Genomic DNA, 14,162 nt, shown 5'->3' on the forward strand with positions numbered 1-14,162 from the left:
GAAAAATAGATTTTTAAGATATAGCCTACCTACTTATTTTTGAAGTACATCTCCTGAAGAAGATATACATTTTCCTTTCTTTCTGTGCCACCAAATGTTTGCATATACTGGTAAAGTTACCAAGTTGTTAGTAGGGCTGCATGATATGGGCAAAAACAAAGATTGCGATTTAACTTGCGCTATAGATCCAAAACATTTGGGTGAACTATTGGAATCATAGAATTATAATGATTATTATTCTAATTCTGTGGTTGGTGTTTGGCATGACAACAAATGAAAAAGCCAGGTAGGAATTATGACAGGGTAGGAACCAAAGTGTTGGTTGGTGTTTCCCAGGGGACCCTAATCACATTTGAATAGCATTTAGACAAACATTTTAGAATAGGCTATCTGATTCAGAACATGCGTTGCACAAACAACATGCTGATCTACACCACCACTGGTAGCAACCTGTATTAGTGCTAATGTTTGCTTTGCCCTAGCTAGTGCATTTAGCTAAATGGTATTTAGCTAGCCAGCTAGCTAGTTAGTGATTAGCATTAGTGATTAGCATTATTTTAGGCACTGGTTAAAACACTGTCGTTAGCCTACACTAGTATCACTGTAATCATGTTATTGCATTGTAATTGCATACTAATGGTGTTTAGCTGTTTTATGTAATTACACAAGAATAGGAAGGGACTGTTCATAAAGAGAGTGGCTGTCATGACATTTAATTTGATTAATTTCTATATTTCACAGGTACCAAAAACGAAAGAGAAATTGACTTCTTAAGTCTGTGGCAGACTTAACTCCTAAAGAACACAAAAAAAACGTGAAGTACTGGGAGGGGGTGGTAGGGGGGGGGGGTGGTAGAGCTGGGCAGTGATGTGGAGTTAATGATTCATTTGTTGTTCTTAATGCTTCAGATGGTTAAAAATTATATTTTTTGCTCATAATGAAGTACCATTTGTTCATTACCGTAATGCGGTCTCATCTACCGTAACATGGATGTCATTACCGAAATGCATCATCAATGATAAAATATTCCTGAATAATATTACAGAATTCAAAATATTTGAGCTGTGCATAAAATTACATTTAGCTCTTTATGTATGTACTTTTTAAATATTAATAATAGTTTAAAACAGAAATCATTAAAAAAGTCCAGGTTATGAACATGCCACATGTTACGGTAATGAGAACTGATTAAAATGAAAATATACTTAATCAAAATGACCTTTATTTCAAATGGAATATTGTTGTAATAACTCCTGTATCTTAGGCAATTAAAGTTTATAAATTTTCACCTTGCTATGTTTTTTTTTTCAAACTTTACAAGTATTACGGTAATTAGATGTTTTTGTGCATGGCCTTGGAAAATGTGTACAAAATATTTGAAATCTGAACAGTTAAAATATTTAATTTAACATATACAATAATTTGAGATGGTATTTTATCCATTACAAAATAAAAATGTTTGTCTTTGGCTTTCCAAAATGTAACAAGTTCGTGAGAATCACCCACGTGTGTTTGTGTTGTCGGTAAGAGGTTTTCACGGATCCACTTGTACCCGAATACCCGATCCTGGACCCGTGACTTTATTTACATTTACGTCATTTAGCAGACGCTCTTATCCAGAGTGACTTACAAATTGGTGCATTCACCTTATAGCCAGTGGGATAACCACTTTACAATGTTTTTTTATTTTTTTTTGGGGGGATTTATCCTATCCCAGGTATTCCTTAAAGAGGTGGGGTTTCAAATGTCTCCGGAAGGTGGTGAGTGACTCCGCTGTCCTGGCGTCGTGAGGGAGCTTGTTCCACCATTGGGATGCCAGAGCAGCGAACAGTTTTGACTGGGCTGAGCGGGAACTATGCTTCCGCAGAGGAAGGGGAGCCAGCAGGCCAGAGGTGGATGAACGCAATGCCCTCGTTTGGGTGTAGGGACTGATCAGAGCCTGAAGGTACGGAGGTGCCGTTCCCCTCACAGCTCCATAGGCAAGCACCATGGTCTTGTAACAGATGCGAGCTTCAACTGGAAGCCAGTGGAGTGTGTGGAGGAGGGGGGTGGCGTGAGAGAACTTGGGAAGGTTGAACACCAGACGGGCTGCGGCATTCTGGATGAGTTGTAGGGGTTTAATGGCACAGGCAGGGAGCCCAGCCAACAGCGAGTTGCAGTAATCCAGACGGAAGATGACAAGTGCCTGGATTAGGACCTGTGCCGCTTCCTGTGTAAGGCAGGGTCGTACTCTCCGAATGTTGTAGAGCATGAACCTACAGGATCGGGTCACCGCCTTGATGTTAGCGGAGAACGACAGGGTGTTGTCCAGGGTCACGCCAAGGCTCTTCGCACTCTGGGAGGAGGACACAACGGAGTTGTCAACCGTGATGGCGAGATCATGGAATAGGCAGTCCTTCCCCGGGAGGAAGAGCAGCTCCGTCTTGCCAAGGTTCAGCTTGAGGTGGTGATCCGTCATCCATACTGATATGTCTGCCAGATATGCAGAGATGCGATTCGCCACCTGGTTATCAGAAGGGGGAAAGGAGAAGATTAGTTGTGTGTCGTCAGCGTAGCAATGATAGGAGAGGCCATGTGAGGATATGACAGAGCCAAGTGACTTGGTGTATAGCGAGAATAGGAGAGGGCCTAGAACTGAGCCCTGGGGGACACCAGTGGTGAGAGCATGTGGTGCGGAGACAGCTTCTCGCCACGCCACTTGGTAGGAGCGACCGGTCAGGTAGGACGCAATCCAAGAGTGAGCCGCGCCGGAGATGCCCAGCTCGGAGAGGGTGGAGAGGAGGATCTGATAGTTCACAGTATCAAAGGCAGCAGACAGGTCTAGAAGGACAAGAGCAGAGGAGAGAGAGTTAGCTTTAGCAGTGCGGAGAGCCTCCGTGACACAGAGAAGAGCAGTCTCAGTTGAATGACCAGTTTTGAAACCTGACTGGTTTGGATCAAGAAGGTCATTCTGAGAGAGATAGCAAGAGAGTTGGCTAAAGACGGCACGCTCAATAGTTTTGGAGAGAAAATAAAGAAGGGATACTGGTCTGTAGTTGTTGACATCAGAGGGATCGAGTGTTGGTTTTTTGAGAAGGGGTGCAACTCTCGCTCTCTTGAAGACGGAAGGGACATAGCCAGCGGTCAAGGATGAGTTGATCAGCGAGGTGAGGTAGGGGGAGAAGGTCACCGGAGATGGTCTGGAGAAGAGAGGAGGGGATAGGGTCAAGCGGGCAGGTTGTTGGGCGGCCTGCAGTCACAAGTCGCAAGATTTTATCTGGAGAGAGAGGGGAGAAAGAAGTCAAAGCATAGGGTAGGGCAGTGTGAGCAGGACCAGCAGTGTCATTTGACTTATCAAACGAGGATCGGATGTCGTCAACCTTCTTTTCAAAGTGGTTGACGAAGTCATCCACAGAGAGGGAGGAGGGAGGAGGAGGGGGAGGGGGGGGGGATTCAGCAGGGAGGAGAATGTGGCAAAGAGCTTCCTAGGGTTAGAGGCAGATGCTTGGAATTTAGCGTGGTAGAAAGTGGCCTTAGCAGCAGAAACAGATGAAGAAAATGTAGAGAGGAGGGAGTGAAAAGATGCCAGGTCCGCAGGGAGTCTAGTTTTCTTCCATTTCCGCTCAGCTGCCCGGAGCTCTGTTCTGTGAGCTCGCAATTTAGAATTCGGGTCTGGGTCGGTTCAGATCTGATTGTCTCGGGTATGTGTAATTTTGAGAGAGAGAGCGAGAGATTTATGTTGCTGCTCTTGCTTTTCACGAGAGTGGAAGGTGGCGTGTGTAGCTTGTTATTGGCGGCCAATCATAAGTCATCGAAGCGGCAATAGGCTACAGTCATAGAGCCTCTGTGTGGCAAAAGTTAGGAGATATCTAAACAATGGAAGATGGAGTTAAAAGTTAAAGGAGAAGGATCGGGTACAACGACCAAGAGCCAACAGGTAGGCTGCTACTTAATATTCTGAATGGAGTTGTTATTTATAACTGTAGGATGGGAAAGCGGATCCACTGCAGCCTCAATTAGCCTAGCTAGCTAACATTAGCTAGCTTAACTAGCTTCTCCCGGTTTGACTCAGTCAAGATGGGTACTACGTAATCATATTTGATGATAAATAACTTAGCTATGGCAGCTATTAGTCTACTATAGCGTGAGTCTGCTTGGTCGGTTGCTGTCTCTCCCTCCCTGCTCCCGTGTCACTCGTTCACAGTACGGCCCCTCCCCCACCTGCTAGAGTGGCACCTCTCTCCCCCTTCTCGCGCTTTATCAGCTCCAGTTAATAAAGTAGCTTAAAAAATGACTTTTCTGCTGCTTCCCTCACTCAGACCGGATCTGGATCCGACCAGGTCTATACGGAATGGGTCTAGTTTTTCTCTGGTCCGTTCGGAACGGGAATCTATATTTTAAAAAATGATTTATTCATATCAGGTCTGGGTGGGAAAGCCCCAGGTCCATTTCAGAACGGGTTCAACTTTTTGAACCTGTGAAGACCTCTAGTTGTCGGTGTGTGTGTGTGAAGCCAATTTATGCTTAATCCGAAAATGTGGTCGGAGGCTCCGTATTGATGCTGTGATGCAATTGCGGAGCCTCCGGAGGCATGCAGAGACCAAATTGAGCTCCGCGCCTCCCAAATGTTTTAACAATGCGGAGGACATGATTGGTTGATGGTAGGTGGGGACGGGAGGTGCTGTATAAACACACTCACTTCCTTGAAAACTTCCTTCACAACAGCTCTGATCAACAGCTCTGCGCTGCTCCGCGATGCGCAAGAAGTATGAATGCCCTGACTTCTGCTGAGGCCGTGTCACCGTAAATACTGCATGGTCAAGGGAATGCTTGATTTCGGAAGAAGCTAACCACTAGCTACTAAATTAGCAAACTAAATGCACAACTAGAGAGCATTTAGCACATTTTAGACAGTTAATATAATAGTTATAAGATATCTAGCTGGTAAACATCACATGGTGCTTGTAAACAAACACCATGTGATGTGACTGGGGACTACCGGTAAGCTTCATAATGAAAATTATATGAAATGAAGAACGCAGTCTTCTTTCTCTCCTAACGAATTGCACAAGTTGACTGCAGGGATTTACTTAAGTAGCTACAAATATTCAAATGTATTAAAATAAATAGTTTAAATGGTATTGAAAAACCATCCCATGGCTTTTTCCAAATACCCCTGTATACGGTATATATACAGTATATAAGGTATACCGCCCAGTCTTATGGCTTGGGGGTAGAAGCTGTCTCCGAGCCTGTTGGTCCGGGAGCCGATGCTCCGGTACCGTTTGCCAGACGGTAGCAGAGTGAACGATGATGCGGTGATGCAGCCAGTCACGATGCTCTCGATGGTGCAGCTGTATAACTTTTTGGCTGTAGAGTGTCTGCCTGGTGATGACGTGTTGTGTTTCTGCAGCACACGCGGTTTGTTCAGGAGTGTAAGGACGCAGAGCCAGAGGTGCTGTTTATTGGAGACTCCATGGTGCAGCTAATGCAGCAGTACGAGGTGAGAGAGGACAGCTGCCTGTGTATACAACATACTGTGTGTGTGTGTGTGTGTGTGTGTCAGGGTTTCCGTTAGCCGGTAACAGTCGGCCTTTGGCCCCAAAAAAGTATAAATGACATTGGTACTGGCAAATTATCCAGGAGAATAAAAATATTCCATTGCAAAATAATACATTTTAGTCTATTGATTGATACCAGCCGATGTAGCGTGAGAGCTGCTGCTACAGCTCAAACAGCTAGCTGTTGGTTGCTGCTGGAGTGAAACGTGCTTTTGTAAGCCCAATCATTACACAACAATTCTAAATGCAATCACGTGTTAAAAACGATGGCCAAGATTAAAAAGAGCTACTATTTTTATTTCTCAACTGGTAATTAAATCAAGCTTCCCATTTGCCATTCAAGTGCATAGGCAACTAGGCAAGCCTCAGCAGGTCACACACCACTTTGCAATGAGCTGGAGTCAGTAGGCTTATCCATTTTGAAAATGTATGCCTAATTGTTTGAAACCTGAATGTTTTACTGCATATAATGAGGCATGTCTTACCTTGCTTCAAAGTAGCTTAGCCAAAATCTAACCAAACATGCAGGCAATTATTTTATAGACTTCCATATGCCATTGAAACCAGTAGCCTATTTCTCTCATGTTGTATTGGTTTTCAAATCAACTTTCTTTCATTGTCCAATAGCCAAATGCACAATCCTAGTCATATTAGCAACCCATGCTAGTTGTTGCATCTTTAGATCTCCCCTCTTTCAAAATCTCTAATGGATATGTTCATCTCTGTCTCATGAAACCGCTCACATGTGCGGTGCGCTTTTGACAATGGTGTTTTCCCGCTAATTGCATTAGGGAAAGAACAGTCGCGTGTAGCCTACTGCCATTTGCGCATTGCTGCGTTTATAATATGAAGAAATAATAGTTTATCAACATTTTAAGCTAAACATTCTGATGTGTTGCATGAGCCTCAATGCTTTTTAATTTGTTTGGCTGTAGCCTAGGCCTACTGGTTGTATGAATTTGGGATCTATCGTCCCACAACTTTCCCAGTGTCTGTTTGGAATAGACTATTTATTTATTGCACAGAACGACAAGCTGACCAATAGAATAGGTAAACTTTACTACTATGAGGGATAGTAGATTGACATAAGCTAGTGATTTTGCTGTTCGTTACACGTCTTGTTGGCTAAGGAAAATTAAATGTGGACATCTTCAAATTGTGCATCGGAATTCGGTAAGAAGGACAGACGCCGTTGCTTCCTTGAGTTTTATGTTCTGTTAAGATGAATTACCATAAACTAAATGTGATTTATGTCATTCTGAGCACTGTGGGTGGATGCCCTAATCAGGTTACACACCCAATGCATATGGGTCCGGTACATTTCTTAAATGTCTTTTAAATTAGAATGCTGCCGGTCAAATGTCCAGCGCCACAATGGAAACCCTGGTGTGTGTGTGTGTCATACATGTTGCTGTGCATTATATCAGTTATAATCCTGTGTGTGTGTTGACCACTGTGCTTGTGTTAGTTGTTTACCTTTTGTTATGACACTGGTGTTTTTCAATCATAGTAGTTAGAGCCTGTTGTGTCTATGCTTTGTGTGGTAGTATTTTACACTAACCCTTGTCCTGGATCTTCAACCTGCTACATGACTCACTCCATAGATCTGGCGGGAGCTCTTTTCTCCTCTGCACGCGCTCAACTTTGGCATCGGGGGAGACACCACCTGTAATGTGCTGTGGAGGCTGCAGAATGGAGAACTGGACAACATTGGGCCCAAGGTGAGACTCAATCAGGCCAGCACAGGCCCTGAGAGAGGAAAGGGCACAGCACAGGTGGACAGTTGTGGTCCTGGAGTGCTTTTCATCCAGATCAGAATTATAACACCTGATTAAGCTAATATATACCTCGTTGGACCCCTCCAGGTGACGGTGGTGTGGGTAGGAACCAACAATCACGAGCACTCGGCAGAGCAAGTTGCAGGGGGAATCCTTGCCATTGCACAACTGCTCACCTCCCGTCTTCCTAAGACTAAGGTTGTTATTCTGGTAAGTGAAGGTTTTTGTTATTTGTGTACAGTGTGTGTCTGGAGTGTACCATTATGCAATCTCATGCAGGGTATGTATTCAGTTTAATTGTCCCTTGGGTAATTTGGTTTGCTTTATCACCTCAGTGTCAATACGGTACTAAACTCAGCAAAAAAAGAAACGTCCTCTTACTGTCAACAGCGTTTATTTTCAGCAAACTTAACATGTGTAAATATTTGTATGAACATAACAAGATTCAACAACTGAGACATGAACTGAACAAGTTCCACAGACATGTGACTAACAGAAATTGAATAATGTGTCCCTGAACAAAGGGGGGGTCAAAATCAAAAGTAACAGTCAGTATCTGGTGTGGCCACCAGCTGCATTAAGTACTGCAGTGCATCTCTTCCTCATGGACTACACCAGATTTGCCAGTTCTTGCTGTGAGATGTTACCCCACTCTTCCACCAAGGCACCTGCAAGTTCCCGGACATTTCTGGAGGGAATGGCCCGAGCCCTCACCCTCTGATCCAACAGGTCCCAGACGTGCTCAATGGGATTGAGATCCGGGCTTTTCGCTGGCCATGGCAGAACACTGACATTCCTGTCTTGCAGGAAATCACGCACAGAACGAGCAGTGTGGCTGGTGGCATTGTCATGCTGGAGGGTCATGTCAGGATGAGCCTGCAGGAAGGGTACCGCATGAGGGAGGAGGATGTCTTCCCTGTAATGCACAGCGTTGAGATTGCCTGCAATGACAACAAGCTCAGTCCGATGATGCTGTGACACACCGCCCCAGACCATGACGGACCCTCCACCTCCAAATCGATCCCGCTCCAGAGGACAGGCCTCGGTGTAACGCTCATTCCTTCGACAATAAACCCGAATCCGACCATCACCCCTGGTGAGACAAAACCACGACTCGTCAGTGAAGAGCACTTTTTGCCAGTCCTGTCTGGTCCAGCGCGGTGGGTTTGTGCCCATAGGCGACGTTGTTGCCGGAGATGTCTGGTGAGGACCTGCCTTACAACAGGCCTACAAGCCCTCAGTCCAGCCTCTCTCAGCCTATTGCGGACAGTCTGAGCACTGATGGAGGGATTGTGTGTTCCTGGTGTAACTCGGGCAGTTGTTGTTGCCATCCTGTATCTGTCCCCAAGGTGTGATGTTCGGATGTACCGATCCTGTGCAGGTGTTGTTACACGTGGTCGGCCACTGCAAGGACGATCAGCTGTCCGTCCTGTCTCCCTGTAGCGCTGTCTTAGGCGTCTCACAGTACAGACATTGCAATTTATTGCCCTGGCCTCATCTGCAGTCCTCATGCCTCCTTGCAGCATACCTAAGGCACGTTCACGCAGATGAGCAGGGACCCTGGTGTGTTTTCAGAGTCAGTAGAAAGGCCTCTTTAGTGTCCTAAGTTTTCATAACTGTGACCTTAATTGACTACCGTCTGTAAGCTGTTAGTGTCTTAATGACAGTTCCACAGGTGCATGTTCATTAATTGTTTATGGTTCATTGAACAAGCATGGGAAACAGTGTTTAAACCCTTTACAATGAATATCTGTGAAGTTATTTGGATTTTTACTAATTATCTTTGAAAGACAGGGTCCTGAAAAAGGGACGTTTATATGAGCCAGACCTGGGTTCTGAAACTATTTCAAATATCTCAATTACTTCCACACACTGTACATACAAAGTAAGTATTCAGGTATATTTTATTTGAAAAGACAAGTAGTTGAATATTTTAATGTACTGGGAAATACACTTGGAAAGTATTTTATAATATGGAGTGATTTCATTGCCAACAGAAATTGTATTTGAATTCCATAATTTTGAATTTCTGTTAGGATATTGAATTGGAATTTAATATATTTGATTTTGTAAAGCAGAAATTGAATCATTGATTTCATACATTTTACTTGTATTTTTCCACATGTTGTTACGTTACAGCCTTATTCTAAAATTGATTTGTTTTTTTTCTCATCAATCTACACACAATTCATAATGACAAAGCAAAAACAGGTTTTTAGAATTTTTTACAAATGTATATAAAAATAATAATAAATGAAATAGGACATTTACATAAGTATTCAAACCCTTTACTCAGTACTTTGTTGAAGCACATTTGTCAGCGATTACAGCCTCTAGTTTTCTTGGTTATAACGCTACAAGCTTGGCACGCCTGTATTTGGGGAGTTTCTCCCATTCTTCTCTGCAGATCCTCTCAAGCTCTGTCAGGTTGGATGGGGAGCGTCGCTGCACAGCTATTTGCAGGTCTCTCCAGAGATGTTCGATCGGGTTCAAGTCCGGCCAGGCTCTGGCTGGGCCACTCAAGGACGTTCAGAGACTTGTCCCGAAGCCACTCCTGCGTTGTCTTGGCTGTGTGCTTAGCGGGATTTCTTATAAGCGTCCTGGTTAGAGTCCCGCTCCTTGAAAGCGGCAGCTCTACTCCCTAGCTCATTGCGGATGGTGCCTGTAATCCATTGCTTCTGGTTGGGGTACGTACGGTCACTGTGGTGACGACGTCACCGATGCACATATTGATGAAGCCAGTGACTGATGTGGTGTACTCCTCAATGCCATTGGAAGAATCCCGGAACATATTCCAGTCTGTGCTAGCAAAACAGTCCTGTAGCTTAGCATCTGCGTCATCTGACCACTTCTTTATTCACCGAGTCACTGGTGCTTCTTGCTTTAGTTTTTGCTTGTAAGCAGGAATCAGGAGGATAGAGTTATGGTCAGACTTGCCAAATGGAGGGCGAGTGAGAGCTTTGTACACGTCTCTGTGTGTGGAATGAAGGTGGTCTAGAGTAATTTTGTTCCTCTGGTTGGTAGAAATTAGGTAAAACGGATTTAAGTTTCCCTGCATTAAAGTCCCCGGCCACTAGGAGAGCCGCCTCTGGATGAGCGTTTTCCTGTTTGCTTATGGCCTTATACAGCTCATTGAGTGCGGTCTTAGTGCCAGCATCGGTTTTTGGTGGCAAATAGACAGCTACGAGAAATATGGATGAAAACTCTCTTGGTAAATAGTGTGGTCTACAGCTTATCATGAGATACTCTACCTCAGGCGAGCAAAACCTTGAGACTTCCTTAATATTAGATTTCGTGCACCAGCTGTCGTTTACAAATATACACAGACCGCCACCCCTTGTCTTACCAGAGGCAGCTGTTCTATCTTGCAGATACAGCGTATATCCGGCCAGCTGTATGTTATCCATGTCGTCGTTCAGCCACGACTCGGTGAAACATAAGATATTACAGTTTTTAATGTCCTGTTGGTAGGATATCCATGATCGTAGTTCATCCATTTTGTTATCCAATGATTGTACGTTGGCTAATAGGACTGATGGGAGAGGCAGATTACCCATTCACTGTCGGATCTTTACAAGTCACCCCGACCTACGTCCCCGATATCTCCGTCTATTTCTCATGCGAATGACGCAGATTTTGGCCTTGTCGGGTGTTTGAAGAAAATCCTTTGCGTCCGACTCGTTAAAGAAAAATCTTTGTCCAGTACGAGGTGAGTAATCGCTGACCTGATATCCAGAAGCTCTTTTCGGTCATAAGAGACTGTGGCAGAAACATTATGTACAAAATAAGTTACAAATAAAGAGAAAAAACACACACAATAGCACAATTGGTTAGGAGCCCGTAAAACGGCAGCCATCTCCTCCGGCGCCATTACCACTGCATTTAAAGATCATGTAAAAAAGCCTGTTAATTGAAATGTTTAAAATTCCTCTTTCTGATAAGACGGGGATTGATTGTAGGTATTCACACATCCCTGATACATACAATAGGTCACTTAGATCTAAGGAAAACACCCCACTTACAACATATATTTTTCTGGGGTATTTGTAAATATATGGACGATCAAGGTTGCTTTTGTAGGGTCCTTCAGATTTGGACGTGTGGGCTTATTAATTAACTGGGTCAGATTTAATTTAACACAAAGATCCTTTAAACAATCAGTCATGGTTTTCCCAGTTAATGTTAAAGTCCCCAACTATTAACACTTCAGAGGCTGAAAAGGAGGCTATTAAGTCCGTTTTATTAGCACACATTTCTTAGCAGAGGGTGGACGGTAAACTCCCATGATTGTTATTGTAGGTACTTCCTAATTGGAGACTTAATGCCAAAAATTCTAATTGCTTTGGGATGGTGACAGACTTAAACATTGAAACAGAAAGATGATATTTTACATAAATAGCTACACCGCCCCCTTTACCCTTCCTATCTGCTGTGAATACTGTATAACCATTTATAGCAATCTCAGAATCCATTATTTTCTCAGTTACCCATGTTTCTGACAAGAAAGAAATGTCTGGATTTGCATGAAAGGCCCAGATCTTAAAGTGATCCATTTTAGACAATAGGCTACGTATGTTTAAGTGTTTCATTTTCAAACCTTTACGGTCCTTGTATTCCAGTGGTGTATCAATACAAGCCAGATCATTACATATTGGATTTGTGGTTTCAGACGTAACAGAATACTTCAAGGAAATGGGCACAAGATTGCTATATACAACACCTCTATGCTTGTGAGCACATGCAGTACGATAGCTAGATACAAACCTGTTGATAGTATTGGAGGGGCTAATAACAGTGGTCTCCCTATTGTAGCTAACATAACTATTTGTGGAATTTAGGTCTGCAAACAAAATATAACTGTTGTCAAAACTATTGACAAAACCAATAGTTTCAACATTGGAACTAACAGCCATTGCAGGGAGGTAAATTAACAGGCACAGGATAACTATTTACAACACACTTATCAGTATTGAGAACAGAAGCTGAAAAGTGGCACTCAGAGTAAATATCACTGATTACCTTAACATATCTTGGTGCTGACAGTCACTTTTTCAGAGCTGCCTTATAGTGCTGTGACAGGATCAAGGAACCCAAATTATTCGGGTGGATCCCATCCTCCTTATAAAACGTGTTTTGTTTCCAAAAGGTATCAAAATTGTCAACAAAAGTTACACCCATTGAGCTGCAATAATCACATAGCCAGTTATGAAGAGAAAGAATCCTGCTAAAGCGTTCAATGCCACGATTCCGAGAGGGCACAGGGCCAGATATGATTTGTATTTTATTAGTGCCTGGCAGAGAATCAATCAGTTTCAACTGTTCAGAGCTGCCCTTCATAATGTCATTAAAACCCACATGGACTACAATAGATAGCACAGTGTTTTTGCACCAGGAACAGTGACATTTCTTACCATGGAGCTGCCCAAAATCACGGCTGGCAAGAAGGATGGGGAAATCCGCCCTCTCCCACGCTTCACAGGATTCGGAGAACCCTTTAAGGACAGGCGAGAGGCAGGATAACTTGAGCCCGTAGTTCCCGGTGTCTGGTGCAGGCCTTCGACAGATGGAGAAGCCCCGCTCCATCCAGAGCAGGGACGGAAGGTGGCTGACATTGACTTAGAAATCGTAGGGGAAGGAGTAGGCACAGAGGCCGCAGACACAGTAACCCCAGCGACGAAGGTGCAGGAGGATCTGGCTCCAGAGAGGCAAAACTATTTGTTGTTTGTATCCGCTCCGGGACTCTCGTTGGGAGTGTAGCCTGCTTTGCGGGAGGCCACTGTCTTCAGCTTCCACGGCTCGTGACATGCGACCATCGTTGATTGGCGTGCTCCTCTTGCTGTGGAGGAGGAGGAGGAGGAGATGAAGGAGATGGCTCCCCTGGCGAACGAACTCCGGGCAACACTGGCCAGTCGGACAACGACAAACGGCAAAAAGAAAAATAAATCAAAATGAAGTATGTTTTGAAGTGTCTGTCCTATGTCTGAGGGATATAAGATTGGTTTTATTATCATGTAATTACCCGTATACCTTTTTGACGTGGAAATGCCCTATTCACTTCCATTCATTTTTCGTCCAGGTACCGGGTTACCTTCAGACGAGTCCCGTGACACTTGTGGGTGTCGTAGAGTAAAACAAAGAACACAATCGTGTTCGTGAGAGTCATATTAGTGTGTAGCCCAAATCATTTGGACGCTACAGAGAGATGTTGACACATCAGCGTTACAGACTTCAGACGAGTCCCATAATGGTTTTGGGAGTAGAGCTCGGTAGGCTACTGACGAGTCACTCAATTTGACATCACTGTCTGGCAAGTCCTGATGGACTTCATATCGAAAACACAAACGAGGTCTTTAGTGTACTTGTCCCGATGCGATACCATGGCCATATAACTACGTTAAATGATTTCTGAATGGCAAGGATATATGAGATAGAATGGCGCCGGAGAAGATGGCTGCCGTTTAACAACTCTCTGACCAATTGTACTTTTATGTGTGTTTTTTCGCGTTATTTGTAATTTATTCTGTACATAATGTTTCAGCCACCGTCTTTTATGAGCAAAAAGAGCTTCTGGATATCAGGACAGCGATTACTCCCCTCGTATTGGACGAATATTTTTTTGTTAAACGAGTCGGACTCTAAGGATATTATACAGACACCCAACAAGGCCCAAATCCCCGTCATTCGCATGAGAAAGAGACGGAGATATCGTGGACGTAGGTCAGGGTGCCTTGTAAGGATCCGACGGCGAGCGAGTAAACTGCCTCTTCCATCAATCCTATTAGCCAATGTTCAATCATTTTAAAATAAATTGGACAGCCTAAGATTAAACTTATCCTACCAACGA

The 14,162-nt window shown here is 43.9% G+C and overlaps 1 protein-coding gene across 4 annotated transcripts in view; it reads left to right on the top strand.

Annotated features, from left to right (window-relative positions):
* Window positions 1-14,162, top strand: part of LOC121573680 (platelet-activating factor acetylhydrolase IB subunit alpha2-like) — a 33,327-nt gene that overhangs the window by 10,456 nt on the left and 8,709 nt on the right. For 3 of the 4 annotated variants that reach the window (XM_041885840.2, XM_041885839.2, XM_041885842.1), the window contains 3 exons: window positions 5,393-5,482; window positions 7,145-7,261; window positions 7,406-7,528. In XM_041885840.2, coding sequence (XP_041741774.1) covers window positions 5,393-5,482; window positions 7,145-7,261; window positions 7,406-7,528 — 330 coding nt within the window. The remainder of the gene's footprint in view (window positions 1-5,392; window positions 5,483-7,144; window positions 7,262-7,405; window positions 7,529-14,162) is intronic. The other variant, XM_041885841.2, reaches the window with a different exon arrangement.

This window comes from Coregonus clupeaformis, chromosome 9 (assembly GCF_020615455.1).
Source record: "Coregonus clupeaformis isolate EN_2021a chromosome 9, ASM2061545v1, whole genome shotgun sequence".
Taxonomy (NCBI): Eukaryota; Metazoa; Chordata; class Actinopteri; order Salmoniformes; family Salmonidae; genus Coregonus; species Coregonus clupeaformis.